This window comes from Triplophysa dalaica, chromosome 1 (genome assembly GCF_015846415.1).
Source record: "Triplophysa dalaica isolate WHDGS20190420 chromosome 1, ASM1584641v1, whole genome shotgun sequence".
In the NCBI taxonomy this organism is placed as follows: Eukaryota; Metazoa; Chordata; class Actinopteri; order Cypriniformes; family Nemacheilidae; genus Triplophysa; species Triplophysa dalaica.
Window position 1 is genome coordinate 19,269,339 of NC_079542.1, and position 22,909 is coordinate 19,292,247.

The 22,909-nt window shown below is 38.8% G+C and overlaps 1 protein-coding gene and 1 long non-coding RNA gene across 2 annotated transcripts in view; one reads left to right on the forward strand and one right to left on the reverse strand.

Annotated features, from left to right (window-relative positions):
* Nucleotides 1-22,909, forward strand: part of itga11a (integrin, alpha 11a) — a 48,082-nt gene that overhangs the window by 20,963 nt on the left and 4,210 nt on the right. Inside the window, exons 6-22 of the mRNA XM_056752344.1 lie at nt 287-414; nt 506-654; nt 1,285-1,429; nt 1,757-1,922; nt 2,238-2,308; nt 5,154-5,298; nt 5,794-5,942; nt 6,616-6,759; nt 10,045-10,248; nt 12,111-12,241; nt 12,329-12,495; nt 14,343-14,482; nt 14,608-14,718; nt 14,848-14,933; nt 15,008-15,212; nt 15,566-15,661; nt 22,251-22,327. Of these exons, the coding sequence (XP_056608322.1) occupies nt 287-414; nt 506-654; nt 1,285-1,429; nt 1,757-1,922; nt 2,238-2,308; nt 5,154-5,298; nt 5,794-5,942; nt 6,616-6,759; nt 10,045-10,248; nt 12,111-12,241; nt 12,329-12,495; nt 14,343-14,482; nt 14,608-14,718; nt 14,848-14,933; nt 15,008-15,212; nt 15,566-15,661; nt 22,251-22,327 (2,314 nt within the window). The remainder of the gene's footprint in view (nt 1-286; nt 415-505; nt 655-1,284; nt 1,430-1,756; nt 1,923-2,237; nt 2,309-5,153; nt 5,299-5,793; nt 5,943-6,615; nt 6,760-10,044; nt 10,249-12,110; nt 12,242-12,328; nt 12,496-14,342; nt 14,483-14,607; nt 14,719-14,847; nt 14,934-15,007; nt 15,213-15,565; nt 15,662-22,250; nt 22,328-22,909) is intronic.
* On the reverse strand, nt 6,803-12,246 carry LOC130425914 (uncharacterized). The gene is made up of 3 exons (XR_008907109.1): nt 11,009-12,246; nt 8,220-8,331; nt 6,803-7,362 (listed from the first exon to the last, which is right to left on the reverse strand). It is a non-coding gene; the product is annotated as an uncharacterized LOC130425914 (long non-coding RNA).

Consider the following 22,909-nt stretch of genomic DNA (forward strand, 5'->3'; position numbering starts at 1 on the left):
ACATATTTATGAAATGTGTTCTAGAGCATATTGTTCGTTTAGGGCTACTGTAGAAACAACATGGTGAATTTCATGTAAGGTGACCCGCGATGTATGTAGATAAAAACTGCTAATTCTAAGGTAATAAAAGCGTAACGCTTCATTAGACACCTCTAAAGACATAGTATTGCATTTTTGTCAAAAGATCCTCCAAAAAAGGACACATTGGACCTTTAAATTATGCTTTTGAACCGAGCAACTTAGTCTTTTGGTGGTTTTATCTTTTTCATCTGATTTTCTCTATCAGGGTGTGAGACATACATGGACATAGTGATAGTCCTTGATGGTTCAAATTCAATCTACCCCTGGAATGAAGTTCAGGATTTCCTCATTAACATCCTGAGGAAATTTCATGTCGGACCAGGACAGATTCAGGTGTTTGAGACTTTCAAAGCGGGAGTTTGTAGAAAAATATGTGTCTTTAATTTTGTCATGTGATGATAATCATGTGATTTATACTGTACAGGTTGGAGTAGTGCAGTATGGGGAAAAGGTGGTAACTGAGTTTCAGCTGAATGACTTCCGCTCTGTAGAGGATGTGGTCAAAGCCGCCAGTAAGATTGGTCAGCGAGGAGGAGAAGAGACCAACACTGCACTAGGAATCAATATTGCACGGTATTGCGCACATATACATAAAAATTTTGGCACATTGGCACTAATACACCATCTTAAAAAAAGATGTATTACATTTAATGTATTAATATTGAAACACCTTTGAGCGTTTTCTACTTAAAGGGATTGCTCACCCAGTAAGGAAAATTTTGTCTTAATTTACTCACTCTCAAGTTGTTCCAAATCTTTTCTTCTACAGAAAAAACAGTAGTAGGAGACATTTCTTTGTAAATGTCTTTGTTCTGTTGAACTCAAAAGAAGATATTTTGAAGAATGTAAGAAAGCAAACAGTTCTGGGGGACTATTGACTACCTTTGTAGAAGCCATGGTTATGTTAACATGCTATCTATGTTCATTGTTCATTGATGCATATTACAGTGCTCCCCCTGTGGTAGAGGGGGGAGTTGCACCTGTCTTTGCATTTCCTGTATGTAGCCATATTAGTCAGGAAATGATGTGGAAAGGCAGGTGGGAAGGGAGATTTTTGAGCTGCACGAAACGATGAAATCATTATTTTTCCTACGATGGTAGTCAAAACTATGGTCTTCAAAAAAAAATTGAAGACAAAGCTGTACTGCATACTGTATGTTTATCAACAGAACACATTCTTATTTATTATTGACATCTCTACAGCACACATGCCTTTACTCAGGGAGGCAGAAAAGGAGCCAAGAAGGTCATGATTGTCATCACAGACGGTGAATCACATGACAGCCCTGATCTGCAGCATGTCATCGAGGAAAGCGAAAAAGACGGGATCACCCGATATGCCATTGCCGTATGTCCCGCCTTCTTTGCTCACAGTTCTTTCCCTTCTGATTTTTTTCTTTGGCATGTTTTTGGGTTTTTCCTTTGGTTTGGCCATTGATCTGATTCCCAGTCTCTTGCTGAGATGATGAGGCGACCCATTTTTAAAATGGGCATACTGTACTTACTTGGGCTGGAAATCTTTGAGGTCATATTTAGATGCTGGCACTAGTAAAACTGGTGACAAGGGCCAATCGCTTTAAACCTATTTAATGTGCTTTACATTTGAGCTGTTGGTTTGTGTTGGCATCCAGAAAAAATGAATCATGTTAAATGATTTGAGCTTTTCTCATTACAGGTACTGGGCTACTATAACCGCAGAGGCATCAACCCTGAAGCGTTCCTCAAGGAGATCAAGTACATCGCCAGTGACCCCGACGATAAACATTTTTTTAATGTGACGGATGAAGCAGCTTTGAAGGACATCGTGGACGCTCTTGGAGAGAGGATCTTCAGTTTAGAGGGTGAGACGTTTTTACCATGACCGCCTGCAAAAGCACCACATTACATCAAATCTATAATAAACCAGAAACCTCAGTCCATAAAATGTTTACATCTCTGCCTAGCACTACACTTTAAATCTCACTGTAGCAATTTTTAAAGTTGAAACCACATCTCTATGAAATATATCATGACTCCTGCTCTTTTCCTATAAATGTAAATATCCTAAGATTTATCTGAGAAGCAAAAAGTTTTTTACCCTTTTGGCAAATCTCTATTTTGTTTTTTTTGTTCTCACAAACAATGCAAAATCTCTGATTAGATGTCTATATCTGCAGGTACCAGCAAGAATGGGACAGCATTTGGTCTCCAGATGTCTCAGGCTGGCTTCTCAACACACGTAGTGGAGGTGAGTCTGTCCATGCTCCACCTGATTTTGCCAATTGGTTGATGTCCTCAGGACAACAAATTTTGTTGACCTAAGAAAAACATTTTCATAAATAAAGCCCTAAACCCTCATCAAACCCTAACCATAACTTCCCCTAAAATCAGAGGGAAATGATTAGTGAAAAACAATGGTCTAGAAGCACCATATCCTGGTTGCAAGATTAAATTTAAAATAAACTGTAAACTTATTATTGAAATCTGATTGGTTGATTTAAATGTTGTCACAGGGTCAACATGATGTTGCCCTAAGGATATCAGCCACTTGGCAAAAACAAGAGAGCCGTGTGTCCATCAGCCTGTACTGAAAGTTATCTGCCTACACTTTGCTTCTTCAAAAGCCCAGAGATTTTTCTTTTATCTTCCCCTCATAGTGAATAAAAACTAGGTAGCTGTGATTAGAATAAAAGCTACTTTATGTGAACTGTGGATTAGACCTACCAGGCTCATATTTAAAGTGATAGTTCACCCAAAAATGAAACTGTCATCATTTACTCAATCTCTTGTCATTTCAAACCTGTTTGACTTTATTTCTTCCCCAGAACACAAAGATATTTTGAACAACGTTCTAAACTGGCCCCCATTCACTTGCATTGGTTTTTGTGTCCATACAATAAAAGTGAAAAGGTGCCGATGCTGTCAATTACCAACATTCTTCAAAATATCTTCTATTGTGTTCTGCGGAAGAAAGAAAGTCATACAGGTCTGAAATGACAAGAGGGTGAGTAAATGATGACAGAATTTCTTTTTTTCGTGAACTTTCACTTTAAGTATGAATGTTTACATTCATCTTCTTTCCCTCTTATTGCTTCCCTCTTAAAAAACCTTGGTGATAGTTCAGCTCTCATCCCAAAGGAGGGAAATTAAAGCTCAGGCTCTCTCAGTGAAGGGATTAATATGGTAGGACGTGTGGAGGAGCTGTAGCTCAGCGGTAAAGGTTGTTCTTTTCTGTCTCAAACCTATTGTTGATATGGTTGCCAGAGCTGGCTTGTTCACTAGCATATCCTCTTCAGAGACACTCATATACTGTACCTGCTGTTCTGGCAGGCGGTCTGCCCCAGTCCATCCAAATGACAGTCCAAACTGTACCTGATGGCCTTGAATCCATCCACAGCCTGCTACCAACTGTATCGCTAATAATCTCTGTCCAGACTGCTCAGTGTGCTGATGCAACCGCTCCGATTTTCCACTCCATCTTATGTAGGCAAGCACAACCTGCCATGGGACTTATAAATATGTATAGATGTTTTCTTTTTGTGGAAGAAACAGATAGGAAAACTCTGGATGGCCATTGGGATAACTGGAAATCCAATCCCTCGGCCTTCTGAATGCCTGGAACAGCATTCGCAACAAAAGCAACTCTAGTGTTGAGATGAGGGATAAGTTGTTGGAAAGAATGTTTGCACTTTAGGAGAAAATCATACCCCCAGAAAACAGATGGTGTTCCCAAAAGTGGATTGTTTCCATGTCAAAATCATCTGAATTTTACACTTTCATGGTTCTAAATTTGTTGGATTTTCCTAATATTATTTGTTTCATTTTATCCTTGTCAGCTTAATCACTTTGATTTGATCTGTTTTGATTTTAGGAATATAATGAAGCTACTGTATAGACATACTTGTATAATCGTGTTTCATAAATGTGGTTTTGTGAAATTTCTCTTCCTCCATTAAGCAAAACATGCTGTATGGGTACATCTGTTTCGGGGCATTCAGAAAAGCTGCACACAGAGGCAAAATACTAGTTTGAAGTCTTAACTAGAGAGCAGGTTTAAGCAATCTAGGATAATTTCCAATTTGAATTTAACATGACATTCACTAGCCGTATCATTACATTTGCATTTTCTGATTTGTCCAAAGTGACTTACAATGCATAATGCTATACATTTTTATCAGAGTATGTGCCATCCCTGGGATCGAAGTCAATGAGCTACTGGAAAGCTGACATCTGATCATCTGCTAGAATTATGAAAATAATTACGTTTTCAAGATCTTTATGGGCATCTCTGCTCTGTACCCGCAAGCTGGTTTTGTATCACTGGTCGAGACTGTACTTGTGAAGGGTTGACTGGAAAAAGGTGATGGTGTTTTTTTGGTGGTACTTAGGGCAAAACAGGCATCAGCATATTATATTTTTTTTGCAAATTCTTCATAAGTGTGTACAGCATGAAACTTGAACCCTCTCCATCGCAGCACAATGGCACACAGTGCAGACAGCTTTCTCATAACTCTGGTGGTTTGATCCAAGCCATGGTGCATTTTGTTTCTAAAAACATATGATTACAAGCTCTTGTTTATATTGAAATTCTGTTCTCCGTGGGCTGCAATTCAGTAAGAATGTTCTGTCTTGCCTGGGATGGATCGGAACATTGTTTGTTTATGTGTAAGTATCCCAGGAATTTTGGTTCTCTCTAAACTTCACAACCCGTTTCTCACATTCTGACTACTGTCTGCATACTGTAGATTAAAGCAGAATAAACTTGTCAGTAAGGAGATAAATAAGATGGAATGTGTGAATTAATGTAGTATTCGTTCATTTAAAGATGGTCAAGAATGTTGTTATGTATAAACAATTAGAAATATCTTTATTGATTTTTCTTTACTTATGTACCATTACTGCAGTTGCTTTCAGCATACATAAAAACACATTTGAAAGACCTGGCAAAAAAATCACAAAGACATCTATCCTTCCCTTAAAATCCCCAAGCTGCAGTCTTATCACATTAGAGTTGACAGAAATTAGGTATTATGTTAGTTAGTTTCCTGAATTAAATGCGATTAATTGTAGATATGTTGACATTCTGTCTGCAGGATGGGATTTTAGTGGGAGCTGTTGGGGCTTATGACTGGAATGGAGCTGTGCTGAAGGAGACACGTCAGGGTAAAGTGGTTCCACCAAAGTCCTCCTATGAGCAGGAGTTCCCAGAAAAACTGAAGAACCACGGGGCATACCTGGGTAAATAATTTGTGCTTAAACTTTAAAGGAATAGTTCATCATTTAGTCACCCTCATGTCATTCTCCTCCATGACTTTCTTTCTTCTGCAGAATACAAAAGATATTTTGAAGAATGTTAGTAACAAAAACAACATTCCCTACCATTGACTTCCATTGTATTGAAACAAAACCACTCAAAGTGTTGTGTTTTTTTTGCACGGAAGAAAATTACACAGGTTATGAACAAAATGAGGGTGAATAAATGATGACAGAATATTTATTTTTGGGTGAACTATCATATTGGCATGCAGTCAGTACTGACGATTTAAAATCTCAAACCATGGCATTATTGCACTAGTTTAGATCCTCACATAAATAATAAACAAAGCAAAATATTATTAATGTAAAATTCTTCTAAACACATAGTCGTTAGCACCTTAATCAGGTTTTAGATTTGATAAGTATCCTTTATATTTTATGTATTCAAATAAACGCTTTGACTTTTGGCTCCATTAGGTTACACGGTGACATCTGTGGTGTCAGCTCGCAGTGGTCAGTTATATGTAGCAGGAGCTCCGCGGTTTAACCACACAGGAAAGGTCATCATCTTCACTCTGAAGAACACAGGAGAACTCACTATATTACACTCCCTGAAGGGACAACAGGTAATGCACTGGATAAAAATAAAGCATACAAAGACATGTAGCACACTGTTTAATGGACACCCATCCTTCTTTATGCAGAAGCCCTCCCTTTCTGCTGATTTGACTAATTTTCAGAGCTTATATTGTATGTTGCAATTCTGCTGTTAATGTTGTTGAAGGGCCTTGTGACATGAACATGGAACACTAGGTTGCACTATACAATGAAATTCGTGGGCTTATTTAAGCAGCCCAGGAATACACAGTCAAGTACAATACACAAAAGTGCAATATACAACATTACAATAAGGAAAAATACAAATTCTATCATAATTTCTTTAACCTTGTGTGGTTGAAAACCTGTCATGCAATTTTCCTGTTCTGCTCTGTAATGGTCGCCCTTAACAGTAGCATATTCTTAAACTGTAGCAGCAAAGATAAGCAGCAATTGGATTGTGTTTTTCTACTGCATCTCTCTCCTGGTATTCATTTGCAGTGAGTGGACTGTCTAGACTTCAAACCCATGTGCTTCTCATCACAGTCCCAAAACATGCAAATAATACCTAAAACAAATTCTTTCTCACAGACAAAACACAGACATTGAACAATATTTTTAAAGTGAGTAAACGATTATCAGGTTCTTTGCCCAATATGTATTTGTCTTGTATGTATTTAATCCATTGATCTGTTTGTACAGATCGGGTCATACTATGGCAGTGAGATCGCTCCAGTTGACTTGGATGGTGATGGAGTGACGGATAACCTTCTGGTGGCTGCACCCATGTTCTTCAGTGGAGGATGGGAAAAGGGCAAAGTCTACATCTACAGAGTAACAGAGCAGGTAAACACTCGTACCTCTTGTTGAGTTCTCACCTTAACCACAATAAATGACTCCTACAGCTGTTTTCTGTTATCTCAAGGCTAAGGTACACGGGTTTACATTAATGTACTTCTTTGATAATGGCCCTGCATGAATTCTGACAGACTTTTACCACCTGCAAGAGCAGAGCAGTGAACTCAGAGGAAAAATATTTCCCCCAGTGAAATGTAATTACGTGAAGCTCGGCAAGATAGCTGCTCTAATAAATGGAAAAAGCTGGAGCACATGCGAGAGCAAGGCTGTGTATAAAGCAGACGTCCATCTTTATTCATTTAGCACTTAAGGACCAGTTCCTGGCTGTCTTAAAAAGGATGCTATATTATATGCTGTATTATATGTCTACAGTAGTCTCTGTATCTCTAGTTGCATCTATAAGCATCTATATCTCTAGCTGAAGACAAAACAAAGTGGATATAGAAGGGTAGATGATGGTTTGAAGGCCTCAAGAAAAGACAACTCATTTTGCCATTGTTCTTCTAGTCTGTGTTCCTGGTCTGCTCTTCTTCTGTAATCTGATGCTCTCTAGGAAGGCTGAGAAAACAACTCATTTCATGTGCCTGTCTTCTATGGCCATATATTTCCAGAGAGAGAGAGAAAAAGAAAGATGGAATTTAGGAGGAGGGTACTTGGCCTACATGAATCATCTTTGCTTTAAGAAATGCACCTTTCCCTCAAACTTTCCACTCATTTGCGACTAATTATTTTGAGGTCTTCTCACTGACCTTTAAAATAGATGCTTATCACTGCACCTTTAATTCTTTCTGCTTAAGTGATATTACAGGAGTTACTTTTTACTCATTTTACATACTTTGGGAAGTCTGGATTATCATAGACACTCATAACTATAAATATTTACCATTCCATTGGCAATTTTATTTCTCTCATGTAAACGTTGTGCACTTCTTAAATTGTTTTTTATTTAAAATTATGTGGCAAAGCAGTCTCTGTGTAGCATCTTTGTTTTTGACTGTGTTAAGAATTTTTAAGAGCATGAACAACTCAATGATAAACAACTGTTGAATAAAATAAGGTAATTTGTGGAAAATCAAGACATTGAACAACTTAAACAAAATGCCTGACAGTGCTGATTTTCACAGTTTTCCTTTGCTGAAAATATTTGCGTATTATAGAATGCATATCACAGGCATTTTCTGCCAATCTCATATTAATCTCGAGTGCCTCACAGTAGTATTGCATAAATCGTATCTTCGAAGAGTATTTAGTTTGATAAAATTTATAAAAGAGAGATACAGCTGTACGATTATTTCCGGAAAGGCACGAGCTGCTAGAGGTGGGACTAGTGGGGAGAGTGGGACGGAACTACAGCACGAGCAAGCAACACTTCCCTTCGTGTTTTTTACATTATGCACATACATGCGGATTGCCAACAAAAAACAGACGTATGACTTATTTTGACTTACCGCGTGCAATTCATGTCCGGCCTCTTTTAGCACTGGTACCATCTATCAGTTTCAAACAATCTCCAAATTCAGCGTTAAATCCACCGTTTATATAACATCCATCACTGAAATGCTGTGAACAAACAAACACACTTCAAACTTCTCTTCCTATCGCAAGAGTGAGATGCAGGTCCACAGCTGTCACCAGAAAATCTTGATGGTAGGCTGGTCTTTCTATGATCATCGGTTGGCGCGTAGGCGGGCTCATTCTTTGTTACGAAACAGGGATCCAGACTTATAAAAAACTTTCCGAAACAAGTTGGAGTGCTAGGGGAGTGTATCGAGCACAGAAATACTAAGTCATACGTCCAGTTAGTTTTTTAACAAAACGATAATGTTAAGCATGAGAAGCCAGCAGGTTTAACAGTCTAAAGAAGTCTGTATACATGACATAGCATGATACCTCCACTTTAACATATTTGCATTTTTAAATTGTTATGTAACTGGAGTGGAGCAGACGGGCGAGACCGTGGTTCGAGACCGGTGAGTAATTGTGAATAAGCGCCAGCTGTGCGCACACCGGGCTAGAATCACGTAGGAGATTGGGAGCATATAAAAGGAACGAGCGACCGGACCGTCGATGAGAGAGGACCGGGCCCGAACTTGTGTTTGTATTTATGTTTATGTTATTTCGCCGGCGGTCGTCCGTGAGGGGCCGCCGGCTGTTTTTATTTCTCTTATTAAATGTTTGCCGGTTCCCGCCTCCTTCCTTCCATGTCTGAATCTTATTACAGTAACATATCACATATCAAAATTTACTCAAGGCTTAAATAAAATTTTAAAAAAATTATTCATGTAGCTCGTTGTTCTCGCAGACTGAAAAAAAATTGATGACTAACAGATAAATAACAGATTTATGTAACTGTCTAAATAGAAATAAATTGTTGAATAGAAGCAACAATGTTCTCCGAAGTTACATAAACACATGGCTGGCAGTCAATATGGTCTCTGGATCTTTAACACATTCCTCAAAAGATTATCTCTGGTTCTAGAAGTTTGAAAATATTTAGCTCTTTTCCATGACCTGAACGAATAGATGAAACAACTCTTACTACAGTTACTACATTTTCTGTTGGTTTGTAAAACAAAATGTAACCTCATTTTTCAAAAACTTTTGCACTGAAAATCTTTGTCTAAAGCAGTATTACCTAGATTTAAAGTGGGCTTCTTTTATATCCCTCAAAACCATAACATCCATACATACAGTAACTTCCCTTACACCAAGAAAATGTATTTTCCTATCTAATATATATATATATATATATATATTTGAAAATATATAGAATAGTACATATTACGATCTATAAATAATACAGAAGGAATTGCCGCCTTTCATATACTGAAAACTATAAACACTAAAATGTATTTCATATGTTGCATTATATTTTCTAGTATATTCCCATCTATTTTTGTTTCCTATTAAACCAAATATAAATTAGACAATTTAAGATTTTAAGCAAAACAAAGATCACTGGATGAATGTTATAAATATGAGTATTTATTGTCTAGCACAGTCAGTGCTCTTCATGTGTATATGTGCCCAGAGCCAGACTGTTCTGTTACCACTTTTTCAAGACATTGTGGGTGTAGGTGCCTTCATTGAATGCATCCCATCCGCACATTATTTTAATGTGAAGTTCCCCATCAACTGCCAAATGTGGTGTACAAACAAACAGCTTTATAGGGCAGAGAGGCTGATTTTGATCACATCATGGTGGGGCAGATGCCACAATGTTTTCCGCACATGTACCTCACAGCAGTTCTACTCTTGTTTTTTTCCTCTCAGCCACGTTTCATACTGGAGGGCTCGCTGGAGGTCTTAGATCAGGGCCAGAACGCCCGTTTCGGCTCTGCACTGGCCCCTGTGCCTGACCTTAATGGAGATTCATTTAATGACGTAGTGGTCGGTGCTCCGCTAGAGGACGACAACAAAGGGGCTGTTTATGTCTACCACAGCCAGCGCAACAGAATACTGAGGAAGTACAAACAGGTACCACATCATAGAGCATTGAGATGGGCCTTTCCTTTATCTGTTTTCTTGTTTTGGGTGTGCTTTAAAGGGATTATGTCATTATTTATACACCCTCATATCAATCTGTTGGACTTTCTTCTGTGGAACACAAAAGAAGATATTTTGAGAAATGTGTCTGTGGTGTTGTGTCCATACAATAAAAGTTGGGTTAGCAACATTCTTCAGAATATTTTTGTAACGCCCCCTACCCCTCTGTATGGTGATTTACCCAAACTTTGCTTTAGGGCGGGCGACGGGTTCAACTATTTTGTCTCTCGACTAAAAAGATATATAATACAACTATCCTACTCTGATGCAACTACCTAGTACTTAGAAAATGTAAATGAAGGAACAGGGGTAAGTACTATTTCAAAAGAATTTAATTAAAGAATAAAGTAACTGTAAAACCAGTAATAAAATATTAAATAAAAGATTTGGTTCTTGTCAACAAATAAGTTCAGCAAAACAGTACTATTAATTCACAGTATAAAGAATAGTAAACAGTGAAAATACCTGAATGAATATACAAGTTACAACAGTACAAAAAAATACTGAGTGAACTACCTGGTATACGCTTGCACAATACTGAAGCACTGAAATAGTACACTTTACATGCACTAAAATTAACAGCCGGTTTTACACATGTTAACAAACTGTATTATCTTCAAACGGAATAAGTAAATGATAACACTTACACAATAAAGCAAGTGGGCCCACTCACACACTCAACAGTACTCACACAACCCCCCGATGCAGGCCCGTGTCGTTGCTGGAGTGCGTAGAGGCCTGTGAAACTTAAATTGGCCGCTTCGCTCAAGTGAGCAGATAAAATGTAGAAACACAGTACCTAGGCTCTTTAATCCAAAGCGCCAGTATAAATCGCCTGCTAGGATCCTCCCGAAAAGCACCGATCGTCCCTCGTAGCCGGAGAAACACCCAACGCTTCCGGTGGCTGGGTGCGCTATCCGGTTATTTCCGTAGCTCTCTCCCTCGAAGATAGAAACTCGCACGACGGTTTTAAAATAACTCGTTTTACTCTCTCCAGCTCTCAAAGAGAAACAAAACACGAGAGAACACAAACGCTTAAAAAAAAATCCAATGCTGTTCTACATGACACAGCAAAAAAACCTCTTCTCAAAAGTCGGCGCATGTACAAAACACACCAACACGCCTCGATACTAAATTTTAACCCATGTCTTGAGCTAACTTTAGCTTCCAAGTCAAAGACAACGTACTCAAATTTAAACTGAAATAAAATCGCGTTTTGATTACAAAAACTCGCAAGTTATTCACCTGCGAACGACTTCTCCTCTCTCCTCTCTCACTTTCCCTTTTTTTTCCTCCACTTAACCAATAGCATTACACAACACACCTTGGAGGCGGGTTTTAAGCTATTAAGCATCCAATGACATTACACACAGCACACTAGATTGCACACACACGTGTTTTACATGTGTAAATCAACCAAACCTTACGTAGAAAGACGTAGGGGACATTGTGCGTATGAACGTAAACGTTTTAAATTTAACATTATCTCGGAATTAGAGACAAGAAACACAAAATGCTTATACATATAATAAACAAACCAAAAAAACTGAAAAATAAATGATTTAACCCCATTCCTCCTAGTACTAGTGTTCTATACGGGTTACATCTTCTTTTGTCTTTTGCGGTAAAAAGAAAGTCATACAGGTTTGGAATGACATTCCAGGTGAGTATACGATGAATTGGTGAAAATGGTGAAAATTATGAATTTTCATTTTGAGTGAAGTGAACTATCCTTTTAAGATGATTGTGTGCGGTTTAAGATTTAAAATTTTTCATGAATCTGTCTTTGTTAGAGGATTGGAGCAGTTCAGCTGGCTCCTGGACTGCAGTTCTTTGGCCGTAGTATCCATGGGAAGATGGATATGAATGGAGATGGTCTGGTGGATCTTGCTATAGGTTCCCTGGGAGCAGCAGTACTTCTTTGGTGAGTGAAAAGCTGAATCTCTTTCACTGTTTTTATTCACAATGTTGCTATTTTCCTTTAAGATCTTGTGTAATTGTTGTACCGCAGGTCTCGAAGTGTTGTTCGAATCCACGTCACTGTTCGATTTGAGCCCAGCAAGATCAATATATTCAATAAAGACTGTCGGAGAGGAGAGAAGGATGTGACCTGTATGTCGGCTATTGTATGTCTGAATGTCACAGCTCGGACACCTATCAGAGATTCACAGGAAATAGGTCAGTGAATGAATCGCAATGAATCATGTTATTAAAAAAGATTTCACATACCACTTTCAATAGATATTTTTTTAATCGTTCTTCTCTGGAAACTGGATACATGGAAATGGTCAAAGGTGAAGTTTCTTTCATTCACATCTTTCATTCATATAAAGAACTCTTTGTATAGTGAACCTGATCTCTGTTTCTCTGCTGAATTGCTGCAGTACTTTGGTCAATGTATTGATTGGAAAGTAAAACAGACATTACACTTACTGTTCCCTTCCTTGGGAATGTTTTTAGAGAAAAGGCAGTTATGTTGAAACTGGAAGTGCTTTGAAAGCAACAGTTTCCTCTCATCATGAAGTTCACTTGAATATCTCTTGATTACATTATTAGAGACTAAACAGTGGACATCTGGAGGGTTTCTCATTCCATCAACCAGCTGGATATTCACGGTCAAGTTCAGTTAAGGTTTTCCTGCTCAGCACGCAACGTATTAGCATGAAGAGGATGTTGTCTGTAGTGACGAATTGTGCGACACATAGTTATATCTTGATTCGTGTTGCTTTGTTGATTCAGGATAGGCTTTGGAAGTAAAAAAAGAGCTTAATCTGCTCAGCTAGCCCTGAATATTTACAAGCACAATAGACACCGTGTATAATACAGTGGGCATGCCTGAAACTAAGTTAATGTTTGATATGTCACTCTGAGACCGTACTCATACTATCATTTCAAATGAATAATTGGACGTCTGCATTGATATTTCTTTCATATCTCACACTAAAATCTAAAGGTGAAGCATCTAATGAGCCCAAAATATTTGGACAGTTCTGAATTTTGTTCAAAGTGAAACTATTTTTGGTGTATTGGCTCATTCACATTTAGAAAGAGAACTAGAAAAAAACTGTCAAGATAATGTTTTACATTGTAACATTGACAGGCAATCAAAGTCCACCCCATTGTGCAAGCTTAGAATAAATAAGGTTGTCAACCGTTGATGTGAACACCAATATATTTATCATTATAGTTCTCTTTTTTAGATGGTTTCAGCGGCAACAACATAAACAAATGTAATGTGACTCAAACTTAACCTCTGGTAGACCTCTGCGAAGAATCTATAACTGTTAAATAGTTTTAATTTAATACAATACAATGGAAATACAATCATATAACACACAGGCTTGTGTGTGTGTTCGATGAAACCTACAGTTACCTTTTCGGTGTGGACGGGCCATAAAAAGCAGTGTTGACTTTAAGTAGAAGCAACAAAGTGTGGCAGAGGGCTAACGGCATTGGATTGCTGCTTCAAAACACCACCGTCTCTCAGGACGGCTCTAGTTAGAGCCCACCTGCTGTTTGTCATAAGGCTTCTGTGACCATATATTTGTTTTGAAAGACATGTGCTGGAAGGTCAGGGTGTTATATGTAGTAGCGTGTGGGACCACAGGGCAGAACAACTGTTTTTAATTAACCTTCACAACCTCAGAGTATCTCCATCACCAATGTCATGGGTGTGAAAGCAGGGTAATGGTCGCAGAGAGATAACATGTCTTCATCTTTATGGTCATCCGGGGAGATCGAGAGTGTGTGTTTTTTTCTTAGGATGATTCTCTTCACATGTGTTGAGTAGCATTGAGTATACTGTTTATTGGTACATGTTTTAAATATAGAGTATGATATTTGAAGTACTGTATAGTTTTTTTCTGCCCATAAATTAGGTTTATCGTCTGGTAGCTTATATTAACTCTGTAGTATAAACATGGTACAGCTATATTATCACCATAAATCAGGTTTAATCTGTATGTCCTTCATGTAGTGATATGGATAACCAATGTCTTATATAAGATTTTCTTTCCTTTCCTTAGCCCTCAGATACACTGCATCCATAGAGGAAAAGCGTTTTAACCCTCGCGCCGTGTTTGATCATCCAGATCGCCAGCAGCCTCAGAATCTCACACTGTTTCCCGGACAGGAGAGATGTGACCACATTTACTTCCATGTGATGGTTAGTTTTCACTCAAGTCAACATCATGAAATGCATTTTGTCTTGGATTTGATAATGGTGGAGGTACTTGATATTTGGTACTTATTTAAATTTGGAGATTTCATGAATTTTTTATGTTGGTACAGGAGACTACCGACTATGCCAGGCCCATCATATTCAATGTAGATACTGGACTGCTGGACCCGGACCAAGGCCCAGTTTTGGACGATAGCTGGCCAACTACAGTAAAAACAGAGGTGAGCGTAAACAGAGCACTGTATGTAAACAATATTAACCTTATTCACATATCATTACGTGATGTTCATTTTTATTTGATTAATTCATTGATACATATAAAACATAATGGCCATACATGTTTTCTCCAGCTTCCTTTCTGGAACGGATGTGATGAAGATGACCATTGTGTTCCAGATTTGGTGTTGCAGTCTCAGACCGATCTGTTAAATCGCAAGTAAGATGACAGGGAGATTAAAACACTAGCTATACACAAGCACACAGACTTATGTCTACTCTTATCATCCGTAGGCAGTTTTGTGCACAGGCGTTTCGCGCAGGGAGTGTGTTGTGTCGGAGTCAAAGTTCAGCTGAACCTCCTGAACGCATCGTGGAGGGTTCGAGAAGGAGGATGGTGGTGGATGTACGTCTAGAAAACAGAGGAGAGAATGCTTATAGGACCCAGCTAAACATCTCTTACACTTCAAACCTACGCTTCTCCAGCCTTATAGTAAAGGTAGAACATCACCAAGATTTTTTGTTGTTTGTTAATTGACAAGAATTGATTAGCTTATTGATAATAAGCTGTTAAAGGTCCATTGTATAATTTATTTGGAGGATCTATTGACAGAAATGCAATGTTTTGTAAATACGTTATCTCCAAAAGCAAAAGCGCTACAACATCTTTGTTCTCCGTCAGTCTCTAGTGCTTCAAAGGGAGGGGTGGAGTGAGCCGTTGGTTGCAATTCGCAACCTCACCACTGGACCTTTAAATGATGCTAATACTAATGGCCTTTGATAAATGCGTTATGGAAACAATGTTTCTGTAAGTCAAAGCCAGCTAATCTCTCTTTTTCTCTTTTTCTTTAGGATAACTCTGATATACATATAGACTGCCGAAGTGAGAAGAGAAAATATGTGAAAAATTGCAATGTCAGCGCACCCTTTATGAGAGCAAAGTCACAGGTGAGTTGGTTTTATAGCCACTGTTTAACAGTTAGACTATTGCATTAAACATTATGGCCTAATTTAAACCAGGATTATGCCTTAGTTGAATTAAGATATTTATGTCGCTTTTATAAAAATGCCTTTAGTCTGGGACTTGCCTTAAGCCTTTTCCTTGAAACAGAGCCTATGAGATCCTTCTGAGAACTACATATTTACCTCTGCACACATATTTACAATGTAGGTTACACTTTACATTAAGGTTACCTTTATAAAGCATTTGTTAATGTGTTCATTAATGATTAATAAGTAATTTACAAATGCATTATAAAGTACTTATAACTGGGATTCTAACAAAATACCTTCCAAGTAGTGAGCCATTTTTAACTTGCATGATATAAATGCCTAATAAATGTATTTATTCAATATTTATTTGCAAAACAGGCTGTCAGACTGGAGACTGTAGGGCGTTATGTTATGCTTTTCTTATTATTTTATATTTCATAAATGGTTCACATGAATCCACTATATGAAGGCACACTTTGTGCTTGCAAACATTTTTAACTCTTACATTTTATTTTAAAGTTTAGTGTTTGTAAGTTGTGATTGAATACTTCACAGGCATCCACTTTTCTGTAAAGTGCACTTTCATGGGCTGTCAATACTTCTAAATGTTTGATTCAAATCAGAGATGTAGCCTCATGAGCAAGCATTCTGTTTCTATACTAGATAATTATGTTTTTTGGTTTTTATTAACTATTGGAAGTAATTGAATCATTAATAAAATATCGTAAACAAACAAGTTTACAACAATCTTTGTTCTTTAGTGTTAAAAAGTGATCAAAAGTTTGATGAATTTATCTTGGTAAGCAAGAAAATAATGCTTTGGATAAGCATCATGATCTGAAAGCATTCTGGAGGGCACCGTAAGACATTCAGACATTCGGAAAAGTGAAATAAGTTATGAAATATACAATAATAGGAAACAGTCTCCGTCTGATAGCCTATTTTGCAAAAAAACATCAAGATAATAATGAATCTGCTTGTAGTGAAATAAATAATTAATAAATACATTTATTAATCATTTATAACATGTTAGTTAAAAATGACTAACTATTTGGCAGGTATTTTGTTAGAATCCTCCTATTTATTTATGCAGTTATAACTGCTTTAAAATGCATTTGTAAATTACTTATTAATCATTAATTAACACATTTATAAATGCTTTATGAAGGGAACCTTAATGTAAAGTGTTACCACTTTTTATAATTCAACACAGTTGCCAAGCTTTCTAAAACCATGCTGTTGAGTTTATCAGGAAATTGAGCCAGGTCAAATATTGTGTCAATGTAATAATATGATTTTAGCATGATTCATTATGATGACATCATTGTACTGAAGTCATAAATGCACTTTTAAATATTGACATCAAGTCAGTTGCAGTAAAGTCTTTATGAAAACATTCTTTATGCCATGTTCAGCAACACTAGACCTTAGAAGGTTAAGCCAGGGTCAAAGCTCCCTTCATATACTTAAGAAAGCAATTCTTTCTCAAACACAATAGACCACTCAGTCCAAAACACTAACAGACATCTTCACGTCACCCGTCTGTGCATCTGTCAAAAATGGACTCTTCCACATTGCAAAAACATACTCACAAAGTCAAACAGATTCACTCAGACACCTATGTCTGTGTTTAAGCATCTCTATAAAAAGAAGACATACTGTATTATTCTGGAATGTAACAATAACACTGTTGCTGTTAATTTACTGGATCCATACATATAAAGTCAGTCAATCACTCTGTCTGAACTGGACCACAGAAATGTATTGTGTGTTAAGTAATGCTTTGATACGAAATGGGTCACATGCTTCTCACAGAGTCCTGATTCATTGAGTTGAGGTCTGGAGGTCGTTGGAGCTACATGCTTGTGGAGGGGTTTTATGGGCTTGCTGGGGATCCTGGTTCAGCTCAGAATAGATTATGATGAGGTGAAAGTGAAATAAAAGCAAGAGAACTCAGGAAGACAGGAAGGATTTTCCATGCTGTTCTGTGACACTCCAAAGGAGAATGAAGCTTTGCCCACAGTTTCCAAGTTCTTTCATTTCCTCTAAGCAGAGAATTTAAAGCAGTCCCTTCATAAATACATGTAACTTTTAGCTAACAGAGTTTGTATGTAATCTGTATTTGTCACGATTCAGTCTGTGTTCCCCTGTCTTTTGGATTTTTAGTTTGTAGTTTTTGTTGTTTTCTTTCCTGTTTCCTGTGTTGTCCTGTGTAGTTCTTTTATTCACTGGTTCTGTGTTAATGGTTGCCCCAGGATGTTGCATGTTGCCCGTTGCCTGTTGTCTATGAACTTCTTTTGTGAATTACCTAGTTTTGTTTTAGTTTTCCTTTGTTTGAATAAATCCAAAACTGCATGTGGATCCGCTTCCTGCCTGGATTACTCGTATGTTACAGAACGACTGACCACTTATGGATCTAGCAGTCCGTTTGGCCCGTCTTCGCCAAGATAAAAATTTCCTCGAGGACCATCTGCAAAATTTCTTATACATCGCTTGTTTTTCTCTATATCCGGACTGTGTACTACTTGAACTTTTCCATGATAGTCTCAACGACAACCAACCGTTATGGTCCACGAGGGTCCTTGGCTTATTTCATTGATTATGCACTGTTGTCTTGTGGGTCACATTTCACTGTGGGAGAGGCGGAGGAAGAGGCTGAAGCTAAATGTTTCTTTGGGGGAGGGAAGCAGGCCTCAGGCAAGCTCCACGGTAATGGTGGCCACCCCGGTTATCAGGGCCGTCTCACCAGAGCCCGCTCACATGATGTCCACTAGCCCAGAACAAACTCGCAAGATGGCCACCATTCCAGTGCCCGCATGTAAGATGGGGTCAGTCCAGAGCTCGCTCGCAAGATGGCCTCTAGTCCAGAGTCCCCTCGCATGATGGCCGGTTCCAGGTTTGGCAGTCACTCCAATGGCGTCTGTGCGGTTGGCCGGTTTTCCCAAGGTCTCAAGTCCAGTGGTCCCAGGTCCGGTGGTGTGCGTACCTGAGGTTCTACCCTTGGAGTTTGCTCTGACAGTGGTGGCTGCTGCCCAGCTATGTGTCTGGGCTGTGCGCTGTTCGTCCGCACAGGGACAAGGCTGTTTCTGAACCCACTGAGGGCCCTGCTTCATCCAAGATGGCCGCATCTGAGTTCCCTGCCTCGTTCAAGATGGCCGCATCTGAGTTCCCTGCCTCGTCCAAGATGGCCGCATCTGAGTTCCCTGGCTCGTCCAAGATGGCCGCTTCTGAGTTTCCTTCGTCGTCCAAGATGGCCACCACTCCCCTTCCTGACCAGCCTGCGCCTCCCTGGCTGCCTGACCATCCTTTGCCTCCATGGCCGCCTGACCAGCCTGCGCCTCTGCACCACACCTAACACTGTTTCCCTTCATGGGCCTGGCCCTCCATCCCTCCCCTGTTCCGCCTCCACTTCACCATCCTCCTGGACTTTTGTGAGCGTCTGAAAGCCGACCTGAATTTTACGGTCTGAAAGTGTGAATTTGAATAATAAAAACCTGAATTTCACAAACCGAATTTTTAGGACGGTGAATTCATACAAAAAGATTTTCAAGTCATTCAAATTAAGGACAATAAAATTTGATGTATTAAATGTTTTAAAAATGTTAGTCCTGGTGATATAAATCTGATGCCATACAGGCATCACTTAAGTATAGGATTTAGTTTTAGGGATCAATTCTCACTAATAACTAGTTGCTTATTAGCATGCCTATCATTGGCATATTGGCGGTTTATTAGTACTTATAAAGCACATATTCTGGATGACCATATTCTACGTGGGCTAAGACCCGTGCTATTATAACAATATATATTAGATTCCACTACCCAGTGGGATAGGGGCTGACGAGAAATAGGTTTGCCCTTATGAGAATCAGCCACTGATACAAAAAACTGATTACTCTTTCTTAGTGCCTTTGTTATATCCACATAGCGACGCAGCACACAGACAGGGCACAAGCAGTGAAGCCACTCTTCTTCCTCTGAGGAAAAAGGTGGCAGATGATAAGACAGTAAAATCACCTGCCTACATGCGAGAGCCGACTTGTTGACTTTAGGCACAAACGCTGGATTAGTTTTGAGAATTACTCTCAAATTATCCGTAGAAATCACCATACAAGTGTTATGAACTGACAACGCATGAAATTCACTAACCTGCTCTGCGGTCGAAGAGCCAATAATAAAGCCACCTTTAGCGAAAGAAGCATTTAATCAATAGTCTCTATAGGCTCAAATGGGATAGAGAAAGTACATTAAGGCCAACAGACAGATCCCACGGGCAGAATCAGTGGCTTTGAAACCTTGTTCAGAAGCCGCGCATCTCACATAAACCTGCATACTAGCGGGTGTTGACCTAAAGTATTGCTGTCCATCCCCACATGGCACACAGAAATAGCAGCAAGATATACCTTTACTGTAGAAAAGGATCTGCCTTTGTCTAGAAGATCTGGCAGAAAGCATACCACATCCGCAACTGAGCAGAGAAACGTAACGATATGTCTGTGCTTGAACCACTGCTCAAACGCGCTCCATTTCCAATCAAACCCAGAGTGTGTTGAGAGTGCTCTAGCGCTGTGAATTGTTTCAATCACCCTCTGGGGCAGACCTGTAACCCTTAAAGGTCTCCTCAGACGACCACTTTCAACAAGTTGGTATGATTTATTAGGGTCTTCATGAAATGTCTGGAACATATTTTGCTTAAAAACAATCAATGGCTGTGTAAACAAAACCCTTCTTGGCATGTCAAAAACAGCTTTGCTCACAGTAACCCGTTTTGGTGCATGTTTCTTTAAATGATAATGAGTTACAGCGCACCCCACCCCCCTTCCATCCTGCGTGTCAAGACAGCAAACATGTAGGACTGCAATGGCTTAGCTAAATTATGTTTCCTTATGTTTTCCTCTGTGGTTAGTTTCGTTTTAAACGTCTTAAATCATGTCAATAGTCCGGAGACTAAAAAATATGTCACAGCAAACAGCGCTCAGGTTGTGCGTGTATGCTTGCCTAAAATCCACGGATTACGTACCTGCAGATCTCAGCGGAATAACGTGGATTTAAGCGTTTGTCCTTGACAAATTAAAACGTTACACACACAATGTGAAAGCATAACATAGTAAGCTGTGAATGATTTTTCAGCCGTTTTGAGCTGAAAAAAATTTGAGACGTTTAAAACGAAACTAACCTGCAGTGTTTGCCCCTGTTTATTAGCAAAACAAACAGCTTTGAATGTTCTATTTAGCCCGTGACTGACTTAGCTCCCATTCGCTATCATATGCTAATGTTATCCTCCTATATATACGTACATTTACATCAATTTAGACAGTTGATAAATATTACTCACATTAGCAGTATTGTCTCGTTCAGTCGATCTCGATCCCTGTTGAGGAACAACTTCGAAGCTAATCCTGTTTGTACTGTCCCAGGTTGAAAAAGCACTCTGGCTTTAACTGATGGAGGGGAGCGATCTTTCAAGAGACAGAAAGCATGCAAAGGGATATAACTATCACTTTGTGGTTGAGGTGACGTTTTGGACACAAGCACTGTGCCACTTTCCAGTGCTAAAACTCTCTCATTCGCAACAGTCCCTGCGGAATGACCGAAACTGTCGAGGCCAACAGCCCCAGTATACGTAAACATAGCCTAAATGGGACTCCACTTTCCAAAAAATGGATATACAGCCATGAATCGACCTGATGTGTCACTCCGATAGAAATGCTTGATACAGGACTGAGTTCAGTCTGAGACCCAAGTAGATAATTTCTTTCCAAAGGGGACATGATCTCTCTCAACTTGTTCCTGTGATGGGGCGAAGATTTTCCAAATAGGCTAGCGAGAACCCGATTGGTACTGTAAAAAACTCGTCAGGCAAACCTGCTTAAGTGAAAATATGCGTCTTTGAGAGACATGTTCACCAGTCTCTGGGACTAATAAACTGGTACAGGGCTTTGACCGTTAGCATTTTGAATTTGTACTTCCTGAGGTGTTTATTGAGGTTCCGCAAATTCAGTATGGGCGGAGACCTCTTTTGGGATTGACAAAATATTGCGATTAAAAGCCGTGATGGCTGTCTTCCGGCGGTACAACCCAAATTGCTCTTTTGCTCAATTAAGAGTTTATTTCCTCTTCCAATATCTGTGCTGACTTCCCTTTTTCTGTTGACATCAATATACTGTTGAAAATAGATGTTTTTACAGCAAACTGTTTTGCTCATACACGCCAATTTCCTGCCCAAAAACATACAATTTTCTGACGGTGCCTGGTGAGAGATACCTTCCAAATTAGATCTTCACGGGGAAGAGATTGAGAATGAAGTTTGGACCACCGGCAGTGGTATATATATCAGGGAGGCGGGACTCCCGCATCACTGTCGTGATTGATCTGTCAGCTGACAGACGTGTTGCAATTGGTGATTCCAGGATCTGTCGCACTAGAAGCATTCCCAAAGTAAGATATCGAGCGAATGTTTGAAAGGGAATATCCAGTGGTCAGTCACTTGTTATGACAATACTTTGTCTGTTATTGATATTTCTTTCTGTCTCTCATTCACTAGGTTACGTTTCGTTTGGAGTTTGAATTCAGTAACTCTGTGCTGCTGGATCACGTACAGCTCATTCTGGAGGTCACCAGGTAGCACCACACTGCTAACATTCATCACAACTAAATCCAAGTTTGCATAACCATAATATACCATAAAATTAAATATGAAAATAAAAATATTATACATTGATAGTAACAGTATAGTTCAGTAGAATGCAGAGGTGGATTTGGATGGTATCACGTTTTACTCGTTTACATTTCGTAAATGCATTTTTACTTGTTTTTTTACCTTTGATACTTAAGTAGATTCATTTTAATATTTAAGTACATTAAAATGAAGTTCTTTCTTGCTTTTGCTCAAGTAAATATAAAATACTTGTAAAAAAATACTATTAAAGGTAAAAAATTACATGCATTTATGAAATATAGTTGAATAAAAAGTAAGATGTACACTTTAATTTAAATAAGAAAAATATAAACACTTTGATAAAGTACAAATATTTCTAAATGTTCTTGAGAGTAAAACAACAGTCCACCTGTGAGATGAGCCCCCTGTTTGGATTGTTATGAAACTTAGAGAGAAAAGTAGCCTGGACACCGATGCTGTCTGAGCTGGAATATGAAACTATTCACACACGCGGCCAAGTGTTAGTGCTTCGTGAGTTACAGGAT